This window comes from Eulemur rufifrons, chromosome 7 (assembly GCF_041146395.1).
Source record: "Eulemur rufifrons isolate Redbay chromosome 7, OSU_ERuf_1, whole genome shotgun sequence".
NCBI lineage: Eukaryota > Metazoa > Chordata > Mammalia > Primates > Lemuridae > Eulemur > Eulemur rufifrons.
Window position 1 is genome coordinate 286,085,737 of NC_090989.1, and position 27,819 is coordinate 286,113,555.

A 27,819-nucleotide genomic window follows, 5' to 3' on the forward strand; every position below is an offset into this window, starting at 1 on the left:
GTCCCCCAAAGAGTTCTCCAAAATCACAGTCCCCCATCTCCCTTCTCTGGGTTCCCTTCAACTTTCTCGACACAAGCGACTGTTCAACCTCATCGGGGTCCTTGGTGCCCCCATTTGCACGAGGCTCTCAGGTGGGGCCCCTCTCCAGCACCCCAGCACGCAGCAGGACCCTCCTCCTCTGGGCTCCCACCCGCCCAGGCACGTAGGACCCCCCCCCACATCTCCAACCACCTGTGCCCAGTGCCCAGGCCCAGCGCCCCAGTCTACTTGACACCCCTACCTCGCGGGCCGGGCACCCACACCTCCCTTGGACAGCGCCACTGCTGTGTGCCAGGCCATGTCACCTCCTGCCACCTCGGGTCAGTCAGCACAGTCCTGCACCCTCGGCCAGGCAGAGCCTCAGCTGGGGTCCCTGCAGAGACGCCCCTGCCCGCTGAGCTCCTGCCCCAGGGATCTCGCAGACAGCCAAGCCTGGACGCTGGCAGTGTGGCACTCACCCGCTTGCGTGGACCGGGACGTGCCTTGGCGTGTGAGACGTGAGCAGAGCTGACGTGGACAATGTGGGGCCACCACCCAGGAGGGCGTCTGCTCCCAGCACGCTGACCCACCCAGACACGCTCGGCCAGCGCCAAACGGATCACACACACACACGTGCTTCCAGAACCACACAGCAAAACCAGAAACACGTAACAAAGGTGTCAAAACACACCCTGTGTTGCTTAGAAACACAGTGTATTGGAATAAGGAGACATCATGATGAAAATCAAAACTGTTGGAGAAGAAAAGGACGATGAAATCCCACAAATCAGAACCTGTAACTGGCGGCGGGCACGGTACCAGAGGGGCCCCCGCACGGTTGGCGGCGCTGGGAAGTCGCAGGGCGGACACCGCGGCCCGCAGTGCCGGGCCAGGGAGCCTGGACACAGAACCACAGCGCGAACCCACGCAAGCTGGGGGAGTCTCGGGGACAAGGACAGACATCACCTAGACGGAAGACCCGGGAGCGTCAGAGCCATCAACACAAACCAAAAGCTGCAGGATTGGGGTGCAGACACCCCAGGCGGAAGGTGCTGACCCGGTGCCAGCACACGCGTCCCTTCTCCCTGCTGTGCCGTCTCACCCAGCACAGATGAGGCTTCCGGAAAAAATGGGGCCAGGCTGATGCTCGCACAGGCCCCACCCGTTCAGGAAACAGACTTCAGCGGTGCTGCCCGCCCAGGTGGCACCTGAGAGCCACGCAGGGCAGGGCGCCAGGTGGGAAGGGCACCCCCTCGGTCAAACGTCAGAGCCAACTCCAGACCAGGCTCGGAGGTGTGCCTGGGTGGCTGAACAGGCAGGGACCCTGGGGACAGGACAGGGTCAGGGATGTGGACACGGACACAGGCAGGGACAGGATAGGGATGGGATGGGATAGGGCCAGCTGGGCAGAGCGTGAGGGCACAGTCTGCTTCAACCCGAGCAGAGCGGCTCCACGGTGTCACCTACCCGCGTTCCCGCAGCCGCACCTGTTTGTGTTCCTTCTAATCTACACGTGGGTTTCACTTCACAATAGCTAAGACATTCAACGCGGCGCTCCAGACGTGCGAGGCCGGAGAGTTCTGGAGAGGGCGGGCGGCGGCTGCACAACAGGACGGTGCTGCTGCCCCGAGCGTGCACTGAAAAGTGGTTTCCATGGTAAATTTCATGCTATATATATTTTACCACAATTTTTAAAAAAGCAGGCAGCCTTATTATTTTTTAACAGTTTTACTGAATTGGGATCACCCTTTGCAGGCGGCGAGCTTCCCATGCCCACCTGCAGCCGCCCCAGGTCCAGTGTCTGTGGTCTTTGCTCCGCAGGTTCTGCCCTCGGGGGGTGACGGGCTGCCCCTGCCCCCTCCCTCCCCTGGGTCATGCCAGCTTCCTCAGGGGCCTCCCTGCAGACAAGGCCCAGCCCAGCCACAGGCGGGGCCCCAGGAAAGTCCTGCAGGAACAAGGCAGGCCAGGCCACTCCTCTGGTAACTGCACAGCGGCCTCCGGCCCTTTGGAGTCAAAGCCAAAGCCCACCACACCCTCCTGGGCCCACCCTCTGTCACTCGGACCCCAGCCCCATGGGCCTGCAAGGGCTTCCCTGCCTGGGTGCCTCTGCCTTGACCTGTACCTGCTCCCCAGTGGCCCCAGGCCCCGTCTCCTCTCCTGACACTTCCCTGTGGACACGATCATTACTGTCTGTCCTCGACACTGTGGGCCCCAGAGCAGTGGCCAGTGAGCAACGGGTGCCCTACAGTGGCCGCCCCAGTGGTTCCAGGGCCAGTCGTGCACTAGCACACAGGGTCACCAGCCCATGTGACTGTGGGGACCCCCTGGAAAGCCCCCCCTCCCCGGTCTTTCAGGCCAGAGCTGGAAGGCGGACCTGCGGCAGGTGTGGCGGGGGGCAAGGCTCTGCCATGCCAGGCCCCGCCACAGCTGCCACCATGGCCACCGCCACAGCCACGCTGACGCACATCTCAAACAATCGCTGGCTTCCTGTTCGTATGACATAAGAAAAACAGGATGTTGAGAGGCGTTTGTCTGAACGAATGAGATAAGCGTGTTCTGTGACATTCTGCAAAGCCCAGGGGCTCGGCAGCAGCAGGGCAGGGAAGCCTGGAAGGGGCCGTGGGGAAGGCAGCCTGCCCAGCACGCAGCGCCCAAATGCCCTGCTCAGGGCACCATGCAGGAGCGCCCGGTCCAGGAAGGGCAGGTGGGCTCGGGGCTGACGCGGGGGGGACCTTCCCAACCTGTCCTACTGGCCTGGAAGCCCCACCAGCCTCCCTGTGGCCGCTCCCTCATGTGGTGGCTTCTCGGGGCCTTTTTTGCACAGGGTGGACATTAAGCTAATACTCCACGCTGGCCTCTGGCCCCAAGCCCTCCCACCCCAGGCCTGGAGCTAGGCCAGGCCCAAGTTCACAGCTAACGCTGCACCGACGTCCTGGACCTGCAGGCAGGAGGCTGGACGGCAGGTCTGGGACAGCAAGACAGATGGCCTCTGGCCGGGAGCCTGACCCTTGACCCAGGTGCTGCTCCTCAGGAGCCCACTGGGGGAGCACTGTGGAGCAGCTGTGTGTCTGGCGGACACTCAAGAACTCAAGCTCAGGAGGGAAAGTCTCACGGGTTCCCCAAACGTGGAACCATGCCCATGGAGCTTCCCATGGAGACCCCGCCCCAAGCAGGCAGGGCCCACAGGTGCGTTCTGAGAGACACATGCACTGCCCACCAACCACGTGCCAGGAGGACACCTCTGCATTGAGTAGTGTCCTGGCAGCCTTCTGGGCTTCCCAGAGCCCCCCTCCTGCCCAGCCCGTCTCTGGTCTCAGATGCCTGTGCTGGGCCCCAGGGCAGGGCTTGGCCCTTCCTGTGCCCAGGCGGGGGGTGGCAGTGCTGGGCACAGCAGGACAGAAAGAGCAGGCAGATAGGCATCCCTGTGACCCCCCCAGCCCAGTGGGCAGCATCCATCCATCCACACTGGCTCCACCCCACAGGGCCTGGCACAGCCTCAGGCACCAGGAGCCCCTGCTGTCTCCTCCAGTGCACAGCACTGCCACTTGGTCATTGTGCCTCCGCTCACTTGCCCGTCTGCAGCCTTGCTTCATCCCGGAAGCTGAGGGCCTTGGAGACAGCCTGCCTGCTCCAGGCATGGCCTGCTCCCGAGGCCCTGACGCACACACTGCCTCTGCTGGCAGTTGGCACGAGGCAGGGACACCCACCACTAGCTGCCCTGGACTGTCCGGGGAGGTGGAGGAGAAGGGCAGTGGGTGCCGGGAGGAAGAGGCAAACTACACACCCGGAGAGGCCACGAGAGGCGGCTGGAAAGCTCGGGCAGCCCAGGATTGAGCTGGGTGGACACACACAGAAGTAACACAGAAATCTTCACATTTCATTTGCAACTAGAGGTCAGAAAACCTGCTGGTAGAAAAGAGCCTACTTACGACAAGAGTTTTAAAGATGAAATACCTGTTTTTAAAAAGTAACCCCAAAAAAGTGCAAGAGCTATACAAATAGATCAAGCGATGAGGCCGCTGTGTCCGTGTGACAGATGAGAAAACCCAGTGGAAGCCAGGGCTGAACCCAGCCTTGACCCAGCTGGTTCCACTGTACCACTATCAGCTTCTGTTTGTATTTTAATTGCTTTTTTTGCCATCTATAAAGGCAATTTATGCATATAGTAGAATACTTGGAAAACTAAATAAATTTGCAAATTTTGAAAATTCAATGCAAAAGAACATTATTAAAAGCCACAGTGGGTTGTAGGAGGCCAAGGCAGGTGGATCCTTTGAGCTCAGGAGTTCGAGACCAGCCTGAGCAAGAGCGAGACCCTGTCTCTACTAAAAATAGCAAGAAATTAGCTGGACAACAAAAAATAGGTAGAAAAAATTAGCCGGGCATGGTGGCGCATGCCTGTAGTCCCAGCTACTGGGGAGGCTGAGGCAGGAGGATCGCTTGAGCGCAGGAGTTTGAGGTTGCTGTGAGCGAGGCTGACGCCAGGGCACTGTAGCTCGGACAACAGAGTGAGACTCTTGTCTCAAAAAAAAAAAAAAAAAGCCACAGTGGCCTCATGACCAGGTCCTGGGCGTCCCTCCTTCTCCCTGCGATGCCCGCCCCGTCTCCCCTCGGAGGCCCCCAGGGTCCAGCCGCGCCCCCCGCAGCACGTGGCCGGCGGGGCAGGACTCGGCGCCCGGCCGCACCAGCGAAGCCCCGGCCCAAGGAGCCCGCGAGGGCGGGTCTCCCGCACGTGCAACCGCCCTCCCCGGCCCCCGCCCCGCTCGGGCCCTGGGAACGAACCAGTCCCGTCCGGAACGGAAGGTTCTGGGCCGAAAGGATCTGCTTCCGAGAGCAGCAAAGATCATTCCCCTGTTCAGTCGGCTTCTTCCCGAGCACTCGCGGTTTTCAAGCGTCGCGTCAAAGTCGCTCAAGTTCTTGAAAAGTCTCCAATGAAGCCCGCGGCCCCGCCATGGCCACGGCCTGGCCCCGCCCCTCCTCAGACCCGCCGCCACGGCCCCGCCCTCGGCCCTGCTCCGCCCCCGCCCAGCCCCGCCCCGCCGCCATGGCCCCGCCCCGCCGCCTCAGACCCGCCGCCATGGCCCCTCCCCGCCCCTCCTCAGACCCGCCGCCACGGCCCCGCCCTCGGCCCTGCTCCGCCCCCGCCCCGCCCCGCCCTCGGCCCTGCTCCGCCCCCGCCCAGCCCCGCCCCGCCGCCATGGCCCCGCCCCGCCCCCCTCAGACCCGCCGCCATGGCCCCTCCCCGCCCCTCCTCAGACCCGCCGCCATGGCCCCGCCCTCGGACCTGCTCCGCCCCCGCCCCGCCCCGCCCCACCCCACCTCAGACCCGCCGCCATGGCCCCGCCCCGCCCCGCCCCCCTCAGACCCGCCGCCATGGCCCCGCCCCGCCCCCCTCAGACCCGCCGCCATGGCCCCGCCCTCGGCTCTGCTCCGCCCCCGCCCCGCCCCGCCCCACCTCAGACCCGCCGCCATGGCCCCGCCCTCGGCCCTGCTCCGCCCCCGCCCCGCCGCGCCCCCCTCAGACCCGCCGCCATGGCCCCGCCCCGCCCCCCTCAGACCCGCCGCCATGGCCCCGCCCTCGGCCCTGCTCCGCCCCCGCCCCGCCCCGCCCCTCCTCAGACCCGCCGCCACGGCCCCGCCCCCCCAGCCGTGGACCCACCCCGCCCTAGCCTTGGCACCGCCTCCGTCCACAGCCTCACCTCTGCCTCCACCCATGGCCCCGCCTCGGCCCGCAGCCCCACCCACGCCTCCAAGGCCCCGTCTCCGCCCACGGCCCCGCCCCCTCGCGTGGCCCCGCCCCTCCTGGGGCCGGGCTTCACTGTGCCCCGCTGCTCCCTCGCCCCCTTCAGAAAGGGGCCGGCGTCAAGGTCTCTGCTGAAGGTGTTTGACAAACGAATGAATGAATGAATGAACTAAAGAAAGCAGCCGTCCCCCCATCCCCGTGGGGCCACCGCTCCCATGCCGGCCCTGTTCCGCTGTTCCCGCCCGGGTCGGGACCTCTCCGCCCTTCCCCCGCGCTCTGAGCCGTCCGGACCCTTCCGGGACGCAGGCGCGGCCGTGGGAGCGACCGCATCTGTCCCCATCCTGGACGTAGCACGGTGACCCCTCGCCTGCTCCCGGGAAGCCCGTCTCCCAAGCTGGCTCCCAGGGTGGCCCGTCTGTCGTTTTCCGGAAGGCCACTCCTGGGGTTCAGGGCGCCCCGCCGCATCCCCGCCCCGGCTCTAAGGAAGGGGCGGCACCTCCAGGTCTCAGCCCCACCTGTCCAGGTGGGGGTCTCTGGCTCGCACCGGTGTCTGACCAGGAGCCCCCGAGCTAAGCGCGCGCCTCCCAGGACTTGTCCAGGCCAGATCCTAGCGGTGCCCGCGCTGACCCCTGGGGCTTCCAGGAGGGTTTGGGGAGGGCGCTCCAGAGGCTGGGGCTGGGGGCTTTTCTCCCTTGGGTGGCCCGTGAGCTCCTCGGTCCCCCTTAAAAAGGTGAGGCCTGGAGCTGAGGACCGCAGGGAGGTCGGGCCAGCGCGGGAGCACATGGGCACGTGGGACCTCCCTTCTGGTCGGGCCCCCTGTGCTGAGCAGCCTCTCCCCAACACTGGGCCAAACACAATCACGCGCCCTTGTGCAGGTATTTTTTTAGACGAGATAACATTTAAAGCAGCACCCTTGGAGTAAAGCAGGTTAGCTCTCCAGCGTGGGAGCCAATCAGTTGAAGGCCTCGCGGGAAAAGGGCTGAGGGCCCCTGAGAAAGGAGGGGTCTGCCTTGAGCCAGACCCGGCAAGCCGTAGCACCGCGGTCAGGGTCTTGCCCTGCGGAGCTTGGACGGGCCAGCCCAGGAGCACAGGAGCCAGTTCCTCGCCATCAGCCAGTCGCTCTCCTCTGCACACACGTGATGCACACGCTCGTCTTAGTCTATTGGTTCTGTTTCTTTGGAGAACCTTGACCAATACAGGTGCAAGGGCAGGTGAAGAGGCCAGAACCCCTAGGGCAGGCGCCCCCTCCTCGGACAGAGCAGGCAGGCCCACCCCCGGCTTCCACTTCCTCTGTGAAGGAGGGAAGGGCCCTTTGCTGGCAACCTTCATGGCTTGTGCAAGGCCCAGAGGAGGACGGTGGCTCCGCGCTTGGCCTCCAAGGGCTCAGGCCATTGGGTGTCCCCGCACCCCCCCCACCTGCGTGGACACTCGAGTGTCCCAACGACAGAAAGCGCGCCAAGGGCTACGCCGGGCGGCAACGCGACCGGCTCCCCAGGGCCCTGGGCCTCCCCGGGGCTCCGCGTCGGGGTGTGGCGCCCGCAGGCTGCAGAGCAGGCCCCGGGGAACCGCGCTGCCCGCCCCTCCGCGGGCCTCCCCGTCCCCACCTCGAGCATGAGCGCCGGCCTCTCCGCCACTCGCCTCGCCGGCGTCCACGCCCGCCCACCAGTCCCGACCGGTCCCGCCGGCGTCCACGCCCGGCCCGGAAAATTGGCCCAACGGCAGCAGCGGGCCAGACGGCTTTTCCCGGCGCACCGAAGCCGACGCGGCCCGGACGGGGAAGCAGGGCGCGCACGGCTACCGCGGGAAGCCCGGAGCGGGGCGGGGGCCAAGTTGGGGTGGGCGGAGCCGAGGTAGGGGCACAAGGGAGAGGCGGGGCCAGGCGGGGTGAGGCCACGAGGAAGAAGGGGCCAGGTGGGCGGGGCGGGGCCGGGTGGGGTGGAGCCTCAAGGGAGGAGGGACCATTGCGCGGGGCGGGGCCAGGTGGGTGGGGCCGCAAGGGAGGCGGGGTCAAGTGGGCGGGGCAGGGTCAGCAGGATGGGGCCACGAGGGGGCGGGGCCTGACGAGGTGGGAAGGGCCAGGACACACCTGGTGCTGGCAGTGTGCCCCACTCCGCTCGGCCCTTTGACGAACACCCGGTGCACCGCAGCACCCATCCCCGGCACCCCTCGGCACCCCTTGGCGCCACGCAGTACCCCCACCCCGCACCCCTTCGGTGCCCCGCGGCACCCCTCGGCGCCACTCCCAACCCCGCCTGGCCCGGAAGCGCCGACTGCGCTGCGATGGCTTCGCTCGGGGACCTGGTGCGCGACTGGCACCGCGGCGCGCAGGCCGTGGAGCGCGGGGACTGGGACGGCGCCCTGCTCCTCTTCTCGCGCGTCCCGGCGCCGCCCGCCAGGATGTGCTTCAACGTGGGCTGCGTGCACCTGCTGGCCGGGGACGCTGATGCCGCGCTGCGGGTGAGCGCCCAGCCCAGGGGAGGCCGCTCTCGGCCACGGGGAGGTCACGGGGGTGCGAATGAAGACCCAGCTGCAGGGGTGAAGTCCTTCCTCCCGGTGGCCACCTGGGGGTCGTCCCTCCCAGCTCTCGCCTCAGCCAAGCCTAGAGCAGGTGGGAGCTGTGTGGTGGGGGACCCCCCTGAACTGAGTGAGGCCAGGTTGGGGGGCACAGTGACTCCTCACTGCCTCCACAGCACCCACTGTGCCAGAGCTTCAGCTGCCTGGAAAGGCCAGGTGACCACAGGCTAGGTCAGGCTGGGAGAGGAGCCTGCGCCCAGGTGGGAGTGCTGGGGCTGGGTTTTGCAGATGCCCGTGTTCATGGGCAGGAGACCGGGTCTGAGCACCTACCTGTCTCCCAACCTGCTTCCCAGAACAGAGCCAAGAGCTCAGGGCTGCCCACGCGCACACCCCACCTGCCACCCCTGAAGAGACAGCCCAGAGCCACTCTGCCCCGGTCCAAGCGCTTCATGTCCACCCATAGCCGCGCATGTTTCACCGGCCCATAATGGAAAGCCGGCAGCACCCTGGCCCTGCTCAGGTCCCCAGCACTCACACAGAAGCAGCCAGGTTCCTGCAGTTGCTTGAAGGGTCAGTGGCAGCCGCCTGGAGCACCAAGCAGATGAAAAGAAAAAGAATTGAACATTGTATCAGCGACTCTGTCCTGCAAAACCTTGGCCCTGGCCGACCCCACGCAGAGTGTGCCAGGGATTCCCCTGCTCTGACATCTGCACGGGCCTCTACCAGGATCTCAATAACAATTTCTGGTTTAAAATGTCACCCAAGAAAGAGAAAGTGGTTCCGCAGTGAATCAGACGTGTGAGGCCAACCCCATCCTCACGTCCTCACAAACCATGATTCAGCTGGAGAGAGGAGACGAGGGTCGCGTTAAACCTTCCTCTTCCATAACAGGAAGAGAGGGGTGCTGTCTAAAGTCAATACAATTAAGTAATAATACCATGGGCACATTAGTTGGAAATTTTAAAAAGCACATGGAACAGCTTCCATTAATAAAGCCGGTTGGGAGCAGGACAGGGTGAGGATGGGTGTGGCGGAACTGTTGTCAGTGGTATGAACCTTACCTATGTTGGGCTTGGCTGCTTGGTGTGGCGGGACAGCAGAGAGGTGGATTTTACGGGCAGCAACCCCACACCGGGCCCCTCAGCCGCCGCACCTTCAAACCTGAGTCAAACTCAGTTCAACAACAAGCCCCTGCTCGGCAAGATTTGTAAGAGTGAGCCCATATTTAACTGTTGGCTGCTGTCCTCATTGGGAATATTCAACGTCATCTCTGAATCTGTTAAGGGAAGAGCTGTGCTTTACACAGCGATAAACCTACCATACCAAGACTTCCGTGTTGTTGCTCTTTCTAGTAGATGTCTTGTGTGACATTTTGTATGAACTACCAAAAAAGGATTTTAAAATGACAAAAGTCTGGCATAACTGTGCATAACAGTCTTGCATTAATAGTGCCCCAGAGGTAATATTATTAACACACTGGTGAGTTTCCTTCCAGCATCTGTCCTTGTCCTTATGGCAAACAAACTGGCCTATCGTGAGGCACAAGGGACAGCTCAGGTTGGTTTCAGTTGTGGCAGCAGAGGACCTGAGTGGTGACACCCCTGCTCAGGCAGGAGCTCTGAAGGCCACTGGGCAGGCGCAGGAGTGGCCCGAAGAGGGCTCCCAGGGGGCTGATGGAATCTGTGGCCCTGTCACCAGTCAGACTGTGTCTGTGACACTGGGTGACCAGGTTACCAACCTGGGCATTTCATGACCATTTCTGTCCCCAGGCGTTTGACCAAGCCGTGACCCAGGACGCCTGCATGGCGGTTGGCTTCTTCCAGCGAGGCGTGGCCAACTTCCAGCTGGAGAGGTGAGCACAGGGCCGCCTTGTTCCTCCTCTGAGGCCCTTTGTCTCTGCAGAGTCCCTTCCTCCGCTCCCACCTCCTCTCTCCCCGCTGCATCCCTCGTCCTGCCCCCCGCCCTTGAGGACACCTGGGCAAGGACACTGTGGTCATGCCAGAGCCACACTCAAGTGAAACACAGAGCAGAGCCCACTGCGGCCTTGTCTCTGCCGAGATTCCCAGGGCAGTCCCTTGGGCATCCCGGGTTCGGTGCTCACGCTGTCTCCCTGGTTGCAGGGATGCGGTGATCATGCTGTTCTGGCAGACGTGGAAACCCAGGGCAGGGCTGAGCGGGTCCCGGGGTCCTCACTGCTCCCCTGGGCTGTCGGTACTGTGTCCCTCCCTAGAAGAGGAATCAGGAAAAGGCGACGGCCAGGGCTGTAGGCCAGGCCCTGCAGCACCCCCCCTCCACCGCCCCTCGGGAACCCCAGGGTGCCAGGAGTGCAGGCTCTGGAGGGGCCAGTCCCAGTCATGACTGTTCCAACTGAAAAGATCAAAATCCCTAAAGTCTAAAGTCTCCAAAATGTAATTCTACAAAAAATAGTTCACAACTCTTTAGAAGATATTTATTTACATTTTTAAAAGGCGATTTGAGAAACATAAAAACAATACTTCATAGGCCAGCTCACAATAAAATAGGCAATAATGACTGCATATTTTTGCAAGCATTAACACTCAGGCATAGGAACAGCAGTCACATGGGCATAGCACAAAAATTGTACTCATGAAGAAATAAATCAAGGCTGGTATGGTTCATGCCTGTAATCCCAGCTCTCTGGGAGGCTGGGGCGGGAGGATCACTTGAGGTCAGCAGTTCAATACCAGCCTGAGCAAGAGTGAGACCTCATCTCTGCCAAAAAATAGAAAACTTGCCAGTTGTGGTGAGCGCCTGTGGGCCCAGCTACTCCGGAGGCTGAGGCAGGAGGGTCGCTGGAGCCCAGCAGTTGGAGGCTGCGGAGAGGCAGTGGGCTACAGTGACGCCACTGCACCCAGCCTGCGCGGCAGAGCCAGACCCCGTCACCGCTACATATGCAGTCACCCAAAGGGCTGAGATCTTGAGAAGTGTTACCTTTCGTAAATGCAGATGTACAGAAAGGACATTTCACCACTTGTTGAAATGGCAGCAGAGGACCTGAAAGGTGACACCCCTGCCCGGGCAGCAGCTCTGAAGGGTTGGGCGCAGGCGTGTTAGTTGGACAGTAATGCAGGACTACGGCATCTGGGATGGTGCCTTTCCTGATGATGGTCCCAAGCTGTGTGGGGGCAGCCTCGTCTCCCACCAGCCCAGGAAGGCTGCCTGGGAACACAGGATTCTGGCAGGGGCTGGGAAGCTTCCAGCAAGACTTGGAAGGAGGCTCAGAGTTTGGAGGGGCCTGAGGAGCGGGAGGAGCCCAGGGCACCCTGCACAGTCAGACAGGGCCCCAGGCAGGGGGAGGGAGCTCAGGAGGCTGAGTCAGAGCAGGGTCAGAAACTCAGGCCCCCAGCGTGCCCTCCCACACCTACCTGTGCGTTTGGGCGCTGAGCCGTCAGCCCACTTGTCGGGCCTCGAGTGCCGAGAGCCGGGCAGCCACGCTGCCCCCACACAGGGCTGCCCCCCCCCAGGGCTGCCTCCCCACATGCTGCCCTCCCCACAGGGCTGCCCCCCAACATGCTGCCCTCCCCCAGGGCTGCCCCCCCACATGCTGCCCTCCCCCAGGGCTGCCCCCCCCACAGGGCTGCCCCCCCCAGGCTGCCTCCCCACATGCTGCCCCCCCACAGGGCTGCCTCCCCACATGCTGCCCCCCCACAGGGCTGCCCCCCCCACAGGGCTGCCTCCCCCCACAGGGCTGCCTCCCCACATGCTGCCCCCCCACAGGGCTGCCTCCCCCCACAGGGCTGCCTCCCCACATGCTGCCCCCCCACAGGGCTGCCTCCCCCCACAGGGCTGCCTCCCCCCACAGGGCTGCCTCCCCCACAGGGCTGCCTCCCCCCCCAGGGCTGCCCCCCCCAGGGCTGCCCCCCCACATGCTGACCCCCCACATGCTGCCCCCCCCACAGGGCTGCCTCCCCACATGCTGCCCCCCCACAGGGCTGCCTCCCCACAGGGCTGCCTCCCCACATGCTGCCCCCCCACAGGGCTGCCTCCCCCACAGGGCTGCCCCCCCACAGGGCTGCCCCCCCCAGGGCTGCCCCCCCACATGCTGACCCCCCCACAGGGCTGCCCCCCCCAGGGCTGCCCCCCCACATGCTGCCTCCCCACAGGGCTGCCTCCCCACATGCTGCCCCCCCACAGGGCTGCCCCCCCACAGGGCTGCCCCCCCACAGGGCTGCCCCCCCACAGGGCTGCCTCCCCACATGCTGCCCCCCCCCAGGGCTGCCCCCCCACATGCTGACCCCCCACATGCTGCCCCCCCACATGCTGCCCCCCCACAGGGCTGCCCCCCCACAGGGCTGCCCCCCCACAGGGCTGCCCCCCCACATGCTGCCCCCCCCCAGGGCTGCCCCCCCCAGGGCTGCCCCCCCACATGCTGCCCCCCCCACATGCTGCCCCCCCCACAGGGCTGCCTCCCCCCACAGGGCTGCCTCCCCACAGGGCTGCCCCCCCACAGGGCTGCCTCCCCACATGCTGCCCCCCCCCAGGGCTGCCCCCCCCAGGGCTGCCCCCCCACATGCTGCCCCCCCCACAGGGCTGCCTCCCCCCACAGGGCTGCCTCCCCCCACAGGGCTGCCCCCCCCCAGGGCTGCCTCCCCACAGGGCTGCCTCCCCCCACAGGGCTGCCCCCCCCACAGGGCTGCCTCCCCCCACAGGGCTGCCCCCCCACAGGGCTGCCCCCCCACATGCTGCCCCCCCCCAGGGCTGCCCCCCCCAGGGCTGCCCCCCCACATGCTGACCCCCCACATGCTGACCCCCCCACAGGGCTGCCTCCCCCCACAGGGCTGCCCCCCCCACATGCTGCCCCCCCCACAGGGCTGCCTCCCCCCACAGGGCTGCCCCCCCCACAGGGCTGCCTCCCCACATGCTGCCCCCCCCCAGGGCTGCCCCCCCCAGGGCTGCCCCCCCACATGCTGCCCCCCCCACATGCTGCCCCCCCACAGGGCTGCCCCCCCACAGGGCTGCCCCCCCCAGGGCTGCCCCCCCACATGCTGACCCCCCCACAGGGCTGCCCCCCCCCAGGGCTGCCTCCCCACATGCTGCCCCCCCCAGGGCTGCCTCCCCACATGCTGCCCCCCCCCAGGGCTGCCCTCCCCACAGGGCTGCCCCCCCACATGCTGACCCCCCCACAGGGCTGCCCCCCCACAGGGCTGCCCTCCCCACAGGGCTGCCCCCCCACATGCTGACCCCCCCACAGGGCTGCCCCCCCACAGGGCTCCCAGAGCCGGGGTGCAGGCAGAAGGCCCCAGGCCGGCCCCCACACTGCTCCTTTCCCTGCCACCCACAGGTTCCGGGAGGCTGTGTCTGACTTCCGGCAGGCCCTGGCACAGCTGAGGGGCAACGCTGCCATCGACTACACGCAGCTGGGCCTGAGGTTCAAGCTGCAGGCCTGGGAGGTGAGTGTGTGCAGGCTCCTGTGGGCCGGGGGCTGGGGGCCAGCTTCAGCCCTGGGGGTCATCTGTGGGCAGTGTTGCTGTCACAGGTGGAGCCCTGTGGACTGGGGTACCCTCTCTGGTGGGGTCTCGGTGCCATGAGACCCCCGCAGTCACTGCTTTGCCCAGGAGGCCTCAGGGGCAGTGGAGGGGGAGGAATGGTGTCCACCTGGCCCATTCTGGCTGCCTGGAGTCGTGCTGGCACAAGGGAGGGACACAGGGGGACCCTTCCACTCCTGGACACTCACTGCCCCGAGGCCTTCTGGGAACATGTGTCCCAGTAGACAAATCACAAGAAAGCCCCCAGGTGTGGCCTGGAGCCTGGGTCGAAGGCCCACCTGTGCCGCTGGCCCACAGGCACTGACCGGGGCAGCAAGGGTGGGGCTGGCTTGGCCGGGCAGTGGGGTCTCCAGAGGGCAGCACTGAGAGGTTGGGGGGTGGCTCCCAGGAGCGCCATGTGACTTTGCCTGTCACTGATGCCAGGGGGCAAGCTTAACTCACCCCGCCTGGCCACAAGGATGTCCTTTCCCACTGGGGTGGGGTCTGCGTGTTCCCTAGACCCCTAGCAGGGACCCTCCTCAGATGTACCCCAGACTGTCTGGGGAGCATGGCATAGTGGGGCACAGGAGGGGTGCAGCCCAATGCAGAGTGGGGGGACACAGGCCAGGGGGTGTCTCAAGAGACCAGCGTCTGGTGTCCCAAGCAGAAAAGAGCCCAGTGCAGTGAATGGCTCCAGCCAGGTCTGGAGAGAAGGCCCTGCCAGGGCTACGCTGGGCACGGGGACTCGGCGATGCCTGGGTGCCCAGGAGTGAGCAGACAGGCTGCAGGTGGCCTGGGCCCTGCCCACCGCCTCGTGTCTCCTGGACACAGACCAGCCCTTAGTTGCTGTGGCCGGGGAGCCCAGGCTGGGACCAAGGCAGACCAGGTGGGGACCGGGTGAGGGACCAGGTGGGGACTGGGTGGGGAGCCAGGCTCCTCTTGTCCCCATGGGCCTCACTCCCAGGTGCTGTACAACATGGCGGCGGCGCAGTGCCGGCTGGGGCTCTGGACTGAGGCGTCCCACAGCCTAGCAGAGGCCACGTCCAAGTGGCCAGAGGGGGCCCAGGACGGCCTAGACACCGCTCTGGCCCAAGTGCAGGTGAGGAGTGCTGGCCTCGGGCAGTTTGGGGCTCACGTCCACCTTGGCCCCTCAAGATCAATTCCATGAGAAGGAGAAGGATCCAGAGGGAGGTGGCCCCAGTGTCCCATGGTGGGGCCAGCTGGGGGCTTCTCGTGGCCTGTGGGAGGTGGGGCACCCAGGCGGCCCCTTCTGCTCGAGGCTCAGGGGCTACTGCAGCTGTGGGCCTGGTGGGCCGCTCAGGTCTGCATCGGCTGGACCATCCCCCCAGATACAGGTCCCCCTGCAGCCTCGGCAGGTCCCCAGGGGCGAGATCTTCCGGCCCCACCGGCGGTACCTGGAGCACCTGGAGCCGGTGGATTTCCTGGGCAAGGCCAAGGTAAGTGCCCTGCAGGCTGGAGAGGACAGCATGGCCGTGCTGCTCTTGGGACACGTGGGGTCTGGCCAGTCCAGGCTGTTGTAAAGTCTCAGAGAGTAGAAAGTGGGCATAACCATCCTCAAACCGGCTCCCGGGTTTGGGGGGAGGCGCCCCAGATGGGGCTGTGAACCTAGAGGCAGAATCCACCAGAGCCAAGTGCAGAGCCCGTGGGGCTGCCCTGCCCAGCCTGGCCACAGCCACGTCCTCTGGCCTCAGTGTTTCGCAAGGTCCCAGACAGGGCCGTGGAAACTCACTGCTCCCGGGTCAGGGCCGGGCGGCACCCCCAACATCACAGGGTGTCAGGGAGCAGCTCACCGCCAAAGGCAGAGCTGGAATGTGGGGAAGCGGGCGGCTCCCCCTGGGCTTCCTTGGTTTTACACTGGTGGCGCGGGGGCCGGCCGCAGACCGGGCTCACCTGCGGGCCCTGGCTGGTGCCCAGCTGCAAAGGCAGGTCTCGGGGGAGGCCCAGGTGGGTGGGGAGGGGCTCTGGGCTGTACTGATGAGTCTGCATGTCACAGCAGAAGACTGTTTATAAAGAAACAAAAATAGTTTAAAGTAATTTTAAACAAAAAAGTTTAAAATTACCAGCAGATGTTTTCCTCTGCCGTGGGGGTCTGCGGTCTCGGGCTGGGCGTGCTGAGGGAGGCAGCGTGGGCCTCAGGGCCCCCTGACCTGGCGGCCTCATCCCCTGCAGGTGGTGGCCTCTGTCCTCCCTGAAGACCAGTGCCCGGGCGTCCAGCCTCAGCAACCGCAGGTGAGTGGGCGGCCCCAGGCCTGCCCTTGCCCAGCCTTGCGGGGCCCAGCTGCTCGGGAAGAGAGGGCTGCAGAAGCTCTGAGCCCTCGTTGGGTCTTTGTGTCCCCTCCCGGGGCCCAGAGCTTCTCTGATGGGAATTGGGGGGTGGCCGTCCCACCCCCGTGCAAGGACCTGTCAGAACCATGCAGTCTTGCCCTGGTCCACTCTCAAGGGCTTGTGGGGAGAAGGGACAGCCGTTTGCTCCCTACACTCTTGACTCCAGCCAGGTTGTCACTTTGTGCCCACAGGGACAGGGTACGAACCCTGAAGCCAGGCCCGGGGCTGTACCACGGTAGGAGGGGCCCGTCCTCTGTGCACATCCCTCTGCTGAGGCCCTTCTGGGAGGCCACCCCTGGACAGGGCACAAAACCCCACACAGGCAGTTTCCAGATTTTGAAACTGGCTGGTGTCCCTGGTGCCAGGGAAGGGGGTCTGGCCTTGCTGGTCCCCCGCCCCTGCCTCTAGCTCTACCTCCCATAACGGTCGGGGGAGGCAAGGCGGGGGGCCAGGAGAGGAGCTGAGACCACAGGGTCACCAGGATTCCAGGCAGCACCGAGAGAGGGGACAAGGGTCTGGGCCCAGCTGCCCAGGGGGACCCAGCTCCCTGGGGGCCTCATAGTCACCATGAGACGCCAGGGGCGGAGTTTTCACTCCTTTGCCAAACGGCTGCGGAGCAGGGCTGGGGGGCTCACAGTGGTGGGGGTGTGGGGAACAGACAGGCCCTGGGCCCCTGGTCAGGGGCTTCCATGCACACCTTTCTCGGGACCCTCAGGCCAGGGTAGGAGGGCTGGGCAAGGTCTGAGAACAGGGGCCTCCCTTCTCCCCCAGGGCCGGAGCTATAGGCCGAGGAAGAGCCAGTGCCCACCACAGCCCTGCGGATGCAGAGACAGAGGCAGGGCAGACTGACCCCCGCCCGTCGGTCTCCTGCCAGGGGCAGGTGCGTGAGCCTGGGCCTTGCCCAGGGGACGGAGCTTGGCTTCTTCCGCAGGGCCAGACTCAGGTGGGAGCAGCCGCATGGCCCACACGGGGGATGGGCGGGCCGTCCGGTAGGCGAGTCTCCCACCCGGCTGGGCTGCCCGAGGGCCTCACCTGCCCAAAGCTGAGATGGGGGTTCGCGGCTGTGCTCGAGGATGGACGCTGCCATCAGGGTGGGAGGGAGGAGTGTCCAGCAAGGTCTCCCAGCAGGTCCTCCCCCTACTCTGGGCGCAGTGACCAGGAGGGACGGGGGGGGGGCTGGACAGCCCTGGGGGCCGAGGGCTCCTGGTCCTGCACCTCCCGCCATGGCTGCCACCCGCCTTCCTGGCCCCCTGCCCCAGGCTGGAGTGGGGGACGGGGCACAGGGCAGGTCTCACATTTAAAGTTCAGGTTTCAAAGGACACAATCTAAAAACAGCCACTGTCACTGTCCTTTTCACTGATGTTCAGTGCCCGTCTGACTGCTCAGCGTCCTTTGAAGCAATTGTGCCCTTTACCGCTGAACCAAACCCCCCCCCCCACCCCCCGAGCTGCACGAGACGTACTGAGGTCGGTGTTGGGTTTTTGGGTTTTGGGCACCTGGTGTTCCCGACCCAACAGCACCACCTGCTAGTGACACTGCCGGGTCCGGGACGTCCCGTAAGTTAAAACCTAGTCACGGCTCTGGCAGACCTAGAGCTGTACACGCACCCGCAGTGGGCACTGAGCTGCACCCGCGGACCCACTCGCTAAGTGCCAACCTAGGGTTAAAGGCAAGTCAATCGGGGGCCAGTCCCCGGACTTGGTTCTGAGCCTTCTGGGGTTTCCGGGGAACCTCCAAAGTGGAGCTGCTGCCCGAGGTGGGCCTGAGGGGACAGGGCTGCACCCCCCTGGCAAGAGGCCACCCATTGTGGGACCCAGCCCCGCCCCAGCGCAGGCCCCCCAAGCCTGTGGCTTCCCTTGCAGAGGCCCCGTGTGGAGCAAGCTGGGGGACAGGCTCCTGCGTCTCCAGGTAGCGGGTGTTTGTTGTGGATGGGGGGAGTCTCCCAAGGCGGGCTTGGGGTAGGGAGGAAACTTCCGGTGGCCACAGGGTGTCCCGAGTTGGTGGCTGCCTGAGTCCCTGCTCTGTCCTGCAGGGTTGCTGGCATCGGGGGGCCCTGGCTCTGGCCCCACTGAAGATCCCGCGGGTGCTGGGGTAAGAGGCGCTCCCACTCCCCCCTCAGAGTGGAGCCTTGCCAGCCCCCAGCCCCAGTGCCCCCTGCACAGTTTCTGCCCTTGCCCCTGGGCCCGCAGTGCACCCATGGCCCTGGGCTCAGAGGCCATCCCATCCCCTCTGCCCGGCCCCAGGGAGCAGCCACTGGCGGCCCCAAGCCCTCAGCCACCGTCACCGTCACCGTGCAGTGCACCTTCACCGTGGCCATGGAGGCCCAAAGGGGAGCCGACCTGTCCAGCCTGCGGGCACTGCTGGGGCAGGCTCTCCCTCGCCAGGCCCAGCTGGGGCAGCTCAGGTGGGCCGGAAAGCCCCCGCCTGCTGTGGCCGAGCTGGGCAGGCCGGTGGGCACCGCTCAGGCCGAGGCAGCGGTTGGAGGGTGGCTGGCACATGGGTCAGAGGTCACGCCCGCCCCCCAGTCCCCCACGTAGCAGCCCCCTCGAGGCCACGCTGAGGAATCATTTTGCAGTTACCGAGCCCCCGGTGAACGCGGAGAATGGGTCCCCGTCCCCGGGGAGGAGGCGCTGCAGAGGGCGTGGCTGGACGCGGCCGCTGACCCCGGGGGGCTGCAGCTTCAGTGCCAGGTGAGCAGAGGGGTGCGGGCAGGGCAGCCCAGAGGGTGGGGGCTTCTCCTCCTGGCGTCCGGCCTGCCCTGCAGCCCCCTATCCCGCCGCAGGGGGCAGGGGGCCGGCCCATCCTCTACCAGGTGGTGGCCCAGCACAGCTATGCAGCCCAGGGGCCCGAGGACCTGGACTTCGAGCAGGGGGACACGGTGGACGTCCTGTGTGAAGGTGGGGTGGGCACTGGCCTCCCCAAGCACTGGGGGGGGTGGGGCAGGAGCCGCCCGGGGCCTGGGGGTCCAGCCTGTGCTGTGAGCACATGTGACACCCGGAGGCCAAGCTCGGTGACATGCCTGACGTGCCCCTCGCAGTGGACCAGGCCTGGCTGGAGGGCCACCGCGACGGCCGTGTCGGCATCTTCCCCAAGTGCTTCGTGGCCCCTGCCTGCAGACGCCTGTGAGGAGCCCACCAGCCCTGGGCCCGGCAGGGAGGGTCAGCCCTGGGAAATCCTGTGTTCAGGAGGCTTTAATAAAAACGGCCCCCCACAGTGTGGTCCACGTTCCAGGCTTGGCGACTGGGAGGGGTGTGACCCAAGAGGGCGTGGGGGGTGGCCCAGGAGACACCCACGTTGCTGGACTCTGTCCACCTGGTCAGATAGCAACAGCGACTGGTCCGGGCGGCCCTGCTTCCCTCTCGGCCTCCTGCTGTGGCTCCTGGCGTCCCCGTGCTGTCCCTGTGCAGTCCCTGTGCTGGCTCCTCGGAACCAGGCCCAGCCCTGCTCCAGCAGTGGCCCCCGAGCCGGCTCCACGCAGGCTCCTGCACACAGCCCTGGGGTGCTGCAGGGACGAGGGGCCCACGGACGCTGGGGAGGGGGCCGTAGGCGGGGGCCATGCAGTCTTCATGGCCAGCATGACCTGGTGGCAGAGTGGGGCCGGATGTCCGGGATGCACAGCCAGAGCCCACGGAACAAGGCATTGCAGGGGTCAGGGGATCAGGAAGGCTCTGGGGTGCGTGGTGGGCTGGGCCTCTGCCTTCCCGCTAGTCCTGGGGCCAGAAGAACTGGACCGCGGCAGCCCCAAGGACAGACACCAGGGTCAGCACGAGAAAGACCACTCCAGCTGCCCAGACGCTGTAGCTCTCTGCCCGCCACTGGGCCGGCGCCTCGGCCGGGATCATGCCAGTCAGGTTCAGCATATAGCCCAGCGTCCAGCCGATGTCCATGCCACCAGCCTGCGGGATACACAGGCCGCTCAGGGCTGCAGGATGGCTGCCCAGAGCCCCCTCCCTGCCCTCGAGCTGGGGAGGTGGTCACCTGCTTGCGGAACTCGATGCTGGGCCAGGTCTCCTCGCTGAACCCGTAGCCCTCTGTCAGGAGTGTGAGGATGTACAGGCCGCAGGCACAGTAGTCCCGGAGCCAGCGTTCCTGCCCCGGGTAGCTGGCCTCCACCTGGGGCGCAGGAGGCCAAGGGGCCAAGTGAGGGCCCAGGACCACCAGGCCATGGTGAGACCCCCCCCACCCCTGCCCTGGCCGACCTGAGCCTCCGGGTGACAGGAGGGGGTCGGGGCAGTTGGCAGAGAGCTCTGCCTGCTGTCCCTGGGAGCCCTTGACCAGTCGAGAGGAGCCCGGTGTGGCCCCACCTCACAGCCAGCAGAGGCCATGTCCCCACCAGTCATCCCCTGGGCTCCCAGCTGGAGCAGGACGGCCAAGGCACTGTCCCCCATGCCACAGCCCCAGCCCCTCCTGGCCACAGTGCCCTGCCCGGGGGTCCCTCCACCCTGAAAGACTCTTGGGGACCCACAGCTGGAGCCCAGGGCGCCCAGGGGCACCCACCAACTTCCAGGGCTCCTTGCAGAAGTTCCAGACTGTGGCGTTGGCAGTGCCCAGTGACTGCCTGGACGTGAGGTTCAGGAAGTAGAAGGTGTAGTAGAAGTTGGAGAAGGCCTGGGGTGGGAGGACATGGGTGTCCCCCGGGCCACGCCCAGGTACACCTGGGGTTGGAGGAAGCCCCACCCATGGGGTGTCCCAGAGTCCCCAGGAGCCAGCCAGGGCTTGACCCATCCCTCCTGTCCCTCCTCTCCCTGGGTTGGCAGTGGGGGTCTCACGTAGAACTGGCCCCACAGCGGGGGCTGGTAGACCCCGTCGAAGGCACACTCCCCTACGTCCTGGCCGCTGGAGCAGTTGAAGAGTTCCTGGATGGCCATGACACAGGCCCCAGGGTCACCCGTCCCTTCCACTGTGAGGTTCTGGGTGAGGTTCTGGGGGGCCGCAGAGTAGACACAGGGTGACTCGTACAGGGAGGCCAGGGGCAGTGTGGTGCGGTAGCCGCTGTGGTAGCAGGGGTGTCGGACCAGGCTGGCCGAGGGGCTCTGGCTCTGTAGGGGCAGGGAAGGCCTGAGCACTGGCCCAGAGCCGGCAGCCACCACCCCAGCCCCAGCCATCCTGACCTGCACCAGCCCGGCCAGGAGCCGGCTCAGCATCTGGTCCCGCCCAAAGCAGAGGTAGCTGTAGGTGTAGACGCTGTAGTTGGAGCCGTAGAGGTGGAAGGTGGCCTGGGTGCTCGTGTCCAAGATGGGGCCCCCGGGTACGAAGGCGATCTGGGTGGAGGCCCCTCCCAGGTCCAGGGCGCCCACCAGTGTCCCCTCCAGAGGCCGGGTCCATTCTCCAGAGAAGGAGTACTGATCACAGGGGGCGCTGTCAGCCCTGGACCCCAGCCCACACCGGCCCCGCCCCACCTCGGGCCGCCCGTGGCACCTTGATGAGCAGCCCCAGGACGTAGTTGATGGTGATCCAGCCAAAGGCGCCTTCGTCCTGCCCGTCCAGGAGCTTGGCACCCTGAAAATCCACAGGAGACCCGGCCAGGACCCGGGTGACCGCTGCAAAGATGTCCTCCGCCTGGGAGCTGTTCTTCTGGCTGGGCAGAGGGGACCGGGGCCAGGCTGGCTGGAAGCCCAGCCCAGCACCTGCCCTGCACCCCCAGGCTGAGCAGACCCGGCTCCTGCAGCCGCTCCCCACAGACGCCAGCCAGAGACCTCCTCACCTGAGCAGCCTCATGCCGGCCGTGGCCCCCAAGAACATGGGTGTTCCCCGATGCTGGGCCTCTGGGATCAGCGCCAGTGCCTCCTCCAGGCAGCCCCGAAGGCTCTCACCAGCCTGCGCAGGGTCGGAGGTGTAGGACGAGATTCCAGGCCCTGAAATACAGCAGCCGGCACCAGGCTGCAGGCCCTGAACGGTGGCCCCCAAAGACACAACCAGGTCCCGACCCCTGGGGCCTGGGAATGTGACTTAGTCTGGGAAAAGGGCCTCCCAGTGTCATGAGTTACAGGTCTCGAGATGAGACCGTCCTGGACTGCCCGGGTGGCCCTGAATCCAGGGGGCAGCGTCTTGTGAGAGGAAGGAGACAGACTGGAAGGCGGAGGCAGAAAGGAGCCACCCTAGAGCCTTAGAGGGGCGCAGCCCTACCGACACCTTAGTCTCGGACTCCCAGCCTCTAAAACGGTAAGAAATACATCGCTGTTGTTTAAGCCCCCAGTTGACCAGAGCCCCCTGGCAACAAATTCAGGGCCTCCTGTATCCCCCCTCAGGGTCCTGGCGGGCAGCCCTGCAGCTGGTGGCCTCAGCTGCCACCACCAAGGTGGTGTCAGGGTGGGGAGCACCAGTGGCCAGAGAGGTTGGCACTGGAGAGACAGACGCTGGGCAGACGCGGGCCAGGCAGAGGGGAGTCAGCCGCAGACCCCGGCGGGTGGCACAGCCCAGGGGCTGTGCTGCTTCTCCCCACGTACAGGCAGGGACAACAGCAGAGCCCCGTGCCCAGCTCTGTGACCTTGGTCAAACCGCTCAACCTCTCTGAGCCCTTTTCCTTTAGGTTGACTTGCTGATTGGCCAAGGGGTGGAAGTGCAGTAGCTCCTGCCTGGCACCAAGGGCACCAGCTGTGCTGCCGCCCAAACCTCCACCCAGCTGGGATCCCAGCCAGGCAGCGCCGGCAACTCCCAACACCGCGAGGGAGCTGACGCCGACCTTCCACCTGGCAGGCCAGCGCCTGGCTGACCACGCCCGTGCCATTCTCCTTGTCCACCGGCCACCGATACACGAAGAGGGAGGTGTGGGAGGAGCCAGCGTCGAACACGATGCCGAACTGCGGGCGGCATCCGGGTTAGGAGGGCCTGGGGGCCACACCCGTCAGCCCAGCCTCCCCACCCGGCCCAGTGGCACCTTGGTGTCTGCAGGAAGGAGGACGTTGACAGCCTCCACCAGGACAAGAACAAGTGCAGTGAGTCCCAAGGCCACCGCAGTCCCCAGCAGGGCCAGGAAGACCTTCTGCTTCCAGGACAGCCCCATGGCGAGGGCAGGGCTGCTCCTGTGGAGTGTGGGGGCAGCTGTGGGCACCACAATCCACCTGCTGCCCCTGCCCAGCCCTCCAGAGGGGCACCCCGTCTCCCTCGAGACGCAGCTGCCCGTCCTGGAGAGTCACTCGCCCTGGGGCTCAGACAGCCCCTCTTGGCCGGGCTGATGGCTGGGGGAGCCCCACTGGGCAGCAGGGGCCTTGTCTGGGGACGCAGCCCCCGCAGGGTCCAGAAAGCCCGTGTGGTGCTACTGTCAGGGGCAAAGGAGCCCCTGTGGACCCCCATGTTACCTGGGGCAGCCCTGGGCCCCACCCTCATCCCCTGCTCCCCGGGCCACCCCCCTGGGAGCAGGAGCCCAGCTCTGGGCCACACGGCGCCAGGGCTCGGCCTCTTCTCCGCAGCCCCCAGCCAGGCCTGTCACGGGGCAGGGCTGAGCTCCTGGGCCAAGGACCACACGTGAACCAACCTGAGGCCTCTTCTCCATTAAAGGACCTTCATGCAGGGGCTTCTTAACAAAGACATCTGGTTTCTGTTTTAAAACCCAGCCTTGGATTTCTCTAATCTGATTTTGAAATGCTTTAGTTGGCCCCAGATGGCCCCGGGCAGGAGACTGACCCGGGAGTGCCCTTTGCTTGGGGCCTGGGGCGGGCCCAGCTCGGGTGGAGTGGCAAGGGGCCTGCAACCACCCCAAAAAGTCACCTGGCCTCGGCCAGGCCAGCTCCTGGTGCCCCCCCCATACTGGGCATCACCACCAGGGCCAGCAACTGCATGCCAAGGTCTGTAGCACTGAGGTGCACGTGGTTTTGTGTCGTATCGTGTGACCCCCAAGAACACAAACTCTCCTAATGTGCTCCGTCCACACGGAGCCACCTGCAGGGACCAGGCCGGGTCCCTTCCTGGGCTCCTGGGCACATGGTGAGTGGACACTCCATGAGGGTCCTCATGGAATTCTCTGTGTGTCGCCATCTTAGGAGCGAAGACTGACCCTCAGAGAGGACAGGTGACTTCCCAGACCCAGACAGGACCCAGCCTGTGTCCCTAAGCAGCACCCTGGCCACTGGCCACCTCACAGGGACAAACAGATGACAGGCAGGGACTCCCTTAGATCCCACCTCCAAGGGATGTTGCATCCTGAGACCCCTTGGCTGAGCTACCAGGTAGGTGGACAGAGAGGATGGGGTGGCCCCCAGACCAGAACAGCCCCCTCAGACGGGACAGATCCCCCTCAGACCAAGACAGGCCCCCTCAGACCAGAACAGCCCCCCTCAGACCAGACAGGCCCCCCCCAGACCGGGACAAGCCCTCTCAGACCAAGACAGGCCCCCTCAGACCAGAACAGCCCCTCTCAGACCGGACAGGCCTCCCCCAGACCGGGACAAGCCCCCTCAGACCAAGACAGGCCCCCTCTGACCCTCACCTGGGCTGGCCACCAACCTGCAGCCGTAGCAAGGAGGAAGCTCTGCTCTGGGGTGACCTGTCCTGGACCTGTGTCCTGCCTCCCCCCGCAGCCAGTCACCGCCCATCTGGACCTGGGTCCACTGCTGGCAGTGACAGGTGGCCGCGTGTCCACCCCTAGCTCATACACTGAGGCTGGCAGGGTCGCTGCCCAGGGTCAGCCCCTTCCCCTGGGTCACAGGTGGCATTGACCCCTGAGTGCAGGGTGGAGGGCAGAGAAGGGAGGGGAGGGCCAGCACCCTCCGTCCAGCATGACCTTCCGGGCTGCAGGGCCATGCTGGGGGTGGGATACTTGTAGAAACCCCACAGGGCCCCTCCCTGCCCGGGTGGACTTTGTCCCCCGCCTGTGGGGAGGCCAGGGCAGGGCGGGGTGAGGCTGCCTTTGGCGTCTTCCCCGTTGCTGGTTGTTTTTAAATCATGAGGTAAAAAGGCCTCCTTTTCCAGCACCTGCGGGCTTCTGTAACCAGCACCGCTCTCCTGGCTGGCCCCTGCACAGCACCAGGGTCCCTTCCTTGTGCCCCAGGAGTGTTCCATTTTAGGGACAGACCACAGTGACCACTTGCCTGTTTAAGGACATTGGGGTGTTCCCACCTGTTGGCATTTTGACTAGGAACAGAGCTGCCGGGGCCATCCACGGGAAGTCTTCCATTCTCATTTCTTTTTGGTAAACACCCAGGAGAGAAGTGCTCTCTCCTGTACCTTGATACGAAACTGCCAAACTGTTTTCTAGCGGAGAGATCCAGTTTCTCTGCGTCTCCGCAGCATTCGGTGTCAGTTTTAAATTTTCGCCAATCTGGTAGCGTTAACAGTGCTGCAGTACCACCTCATTGCAGCGCCCTAGCGACTCGTTGAATGTCTTCTCGAGAGCCTCTTTGGATACCTTTATCATAACCCTTTTGCCCATTTTTAACTGGATTGTTTGTTTTAAAGTTTAGAGAATTCCTTATATATTCTAGATACTAGTCCTTCGTTGTGTATGTGGCTTGCAAACATTTCCTCCCAGGCTGTAGCTTACCTTCTCATTGTCGTAGTGTATTTCACAGAGCAAATTTTAAAAATTTTTAATGAAATCCAATTCATCATTTGTTCTTTTACAGATGGTGTTTTGGATGTCATTACTCTGTCAGAACTCTTTGCCTGAGCCCAGGTCATGAAGATTTCTTTCTTCTAAAAGTTTTATGGTTTTATGTTGTACATTTAGATCTATGATCCATTTGGAGTTAATCTTTGTATAAGATGTGATGTTTAGGTTAAGGTTCATTTTCTTTGCATATGAACAACCAATTGTTCTCACACCATTTGTTGAAAAGATCGTCCTTTTTGCAGGAATTCCTTTGCACCTTTGTCTAAGACTGAATAGCCATATTTATGGGTCTATTTCCAGACTCTATGGTATTTCTCTCCTCCCCAATTCTGTCTTGATTACTGTAGCTGCATAGTAAGTGTAAACATCATGCAGCATGAGTCCTCCAACTTCATTCTTCTTTTTCAAAATTGTTTCAGCTACTCTCGTTCCTCTGCCCTTCAATATATATCTTACAGTCAGGCTCTCTATATCTACAAAAAAATTGTCTTGAAATTTTTATTGGTATTTCATTAAATCTATGATCCCTTTGAGAATTGATATCTTAACAATTTTGAGTATTCCAATCCATGAATACAATTTATAGCTCTCCATTTATTTAAAATTTAGGTCTTTTAAAAATTTTCTTTCATCAGTATTTTCTGGTTTTCAGAATACAGATCCAGTACATGTCTTGTTAGATTTGTACCTAAGTATTTCATTTTGGAGGGAGCTATTGTATATGGTACTGTTTTTAATTCAGAGTTCAATTGTTCATTAGCAGCATATAGAAAAATGATTGTTTTTCGTGTGTTGACTTGTGTCCTGTGACCATGCTAAGCTCACTCACTAGTTCTAGGAATTTGTGTGTAGACTCCCTGGAATTTTTGGCAGAGACAATCGTGCTGTTTGTAAACAGGAATGGCTTCATCTGCTCCTCCGCATTCTGCCTGCCTTTTCTTTGTTTTTTTTTTTTTTTTCCTTTTTCTTTTTTTGCCTCATTGCACTGGCTAAGGCTAAGTGGAGGGGAGTGGTTAGGAGTGGATATCTTTGCCTACCTTGTTCTCAATTTTAAGGGGAAAGCATTGTCATTCACTATTAGGTACGATGTTAGTTGTGGGTGCTATGTAAAAGCCCTTGATCAGGCTGAGGAAGTTTCCTTCTATTCCCAGTTTGCTGAGAAGCTGTCATCATGAATGGATTTTTATATATAAAATTATTTTTTAGAGACAGGATCTTGCTCTGTCACCCAGACTGGAGTGCAGTGGCATGATCACAGCTCACTGTGGCCTCCAACTCCTGGGCTCAAGTGATCCTCCCGCCTCGGCCTCCCAGAGTGCTAGGATTACAGGTGTGAACCGCCACACCTGACCTACAAATTCAATTTCTTTAATAGTTAAAGGGTTGTTCAAGTTATCTATTTCATGACTTTTGGTAGTTTGTGGCTTCCAGAATTTGATTCATTTCACCTAAGTTGTCAAATTTATATGAATACAATTATTCATAGTATTTTTTTCTTATCCTTTTAATGTCTGTGGGGCCTGTGTTAGTAATAGCCCTCTTGTTTTTCATATTAACAATTTGTGTCTGCTTTTTTCTTTTTTTGCCAGTATTTCTAGAGGTTTATCAATTGCATTGATCATTCCAAAGAACCACCTGTTTCATAATTTGTTTCTATGGTTTTGGTTTTTGAATTCTTTTAATTCTGCTCTTACATGTATTTCCCTTTCTTCTGCTTGATTTGGGCTTACATTGTTCTTTTCTGGTTTCATAAGGGGAAAGATTAGATTATTGATTTGAGACTTTTTTCCCTAATGTAAGATTTTTGTGCTATAAATTTCTCTCTAAGCACTGCTTTAGCTGCATATTTCAATTTTTGATATATTTTTATTTTACTCAGTTTCAAATATTTTTTAAATTTCCATGAGATTTCCTCTTTGATCTGTGGATTATTTAGGATTGTGTTGTTTAATTTCCAAGTGATTGGATGTTTTCCAGATATTGTTCTGTTATTGATTTTTCTAGTTTGAATTTCATTATGGTCAGAGAACATAGTTTGTATAATTTTATTTTAAATTTGCTAAGGCTTTTTCTTTTTTTAACAAGTATATGGTTTATTTTGTTGCAGGTTTCATGTGCACTTGAGAAGAATATGTATTTTGTTGTTGTTGGGTGGAATGTTCTAT

The 27,819-nt window shown here is 62.8% G+C and overlaps 2 protein-coding genes and 1 long non-coding RNA gene across 6 annotated transcripts; 1 reads left to right on the forward strand and 2 right to left on the reverse strand.

The window, feature by feature from the left end:
- Window positions 1-1,627: 1,627 nt before the first annotated feature.
- LOC138388593 (uncharacterized) lies at window positions 1,628-4,955 on the reverse strand. The gene is made up of 3 exons (XR_011234135.1): window positions 4,801-4,955; window positions 3,803-3,921; window positions 1,628-1,655 (listed from the first exon to the last, which is right to left on the reverse strand). It is a non-coding gene; the product is annotated as an uncharacterized lncRNA (long non-coding RNA).
- A 2,940-nt stretch (window positions 4,956-7,895) lies between these two features.
- On the forward strand, window positions 7,896-19,285 carry NOXA1 (NADPH oxidase activator 1). Its single transcript, XM_069477173.1, has 14 exons — window positions 7,896-8,218; window positions 10,045-10,127; window positions 13,578-13,686; window positions 14,726-14,860; window positions 15,111-15,218; window positions 15,952-16,011; window positions 16,299-16,342; window positions 16,879-16,987; window positions 17,970-18,015; window positions 18,140-18,198; window positions 18,351-18,511; window positions 18,683-18,797; window positions 18,890-19,004; window positions 19,145-19,285. The coding sequence occupies exons 1-14, from the start codon at window positions 8,042-8,044 to the stop codon at window positions 19,231-19,233; spliced, it is 1,410 nt and encodes a 469-aa protein (XP_069333274.1). The 5' UTR covers window positions 7,896-8,041; the 3' UTR covers window positions 19,234-19,285.
- A 450-nt stretch (window positions 19,286-19,735) lies between these two features.
- On the reverse strand, window positions 19,736-24,599 carry ENTPD8 (ectonucleoside triphosphate diphosphohydrolase 8). 4 transcript variants are annotated; one of them, XM_069477172.1, is made up of 10 exons: window positions 24,533-24,599; window positions 22,985-23,129; window positions 22,790-22,907; window positions 21,812-21,962; window positions 21,526-21,685; window positions 21,219-21,449; window positions 20,877-21,140; window positions 20,605-20,715; window positions 20,086-20,220; window positions 19,736-20,003 (listed from the first exon to the last, which is right to left on the reverse strand). In XM_069477172.1, exons 2-10 carry the CDS (start codon window positions 23,108-23,110, stop codon window positions 19,812-19,814), a joined length of 1,488 nt encoding a protein of 495 aa, XP_069333273.1. In that variant the 5' UTR covers window positions 23,111-23,129; window positions 24,533-24,599; the 3' UTR covers window positions 19,736-19,811. The 4 variants fall into 4 exon arrangements, with proteins under 4 accessions (XP_069333273.1, XP_069333269.1, XP_069333272.1 ...); XM_069477168.1 differs by having other exon boundaries at window positions 20,877-21,146; XM_069477171.1 differs by having other exon boundaries at window positions 20,877-21,146; window positions 24,550-24,589.
- Between the last annotated feature and the right edge of the window lie 3,220 nt (window positions 24,600-27,819).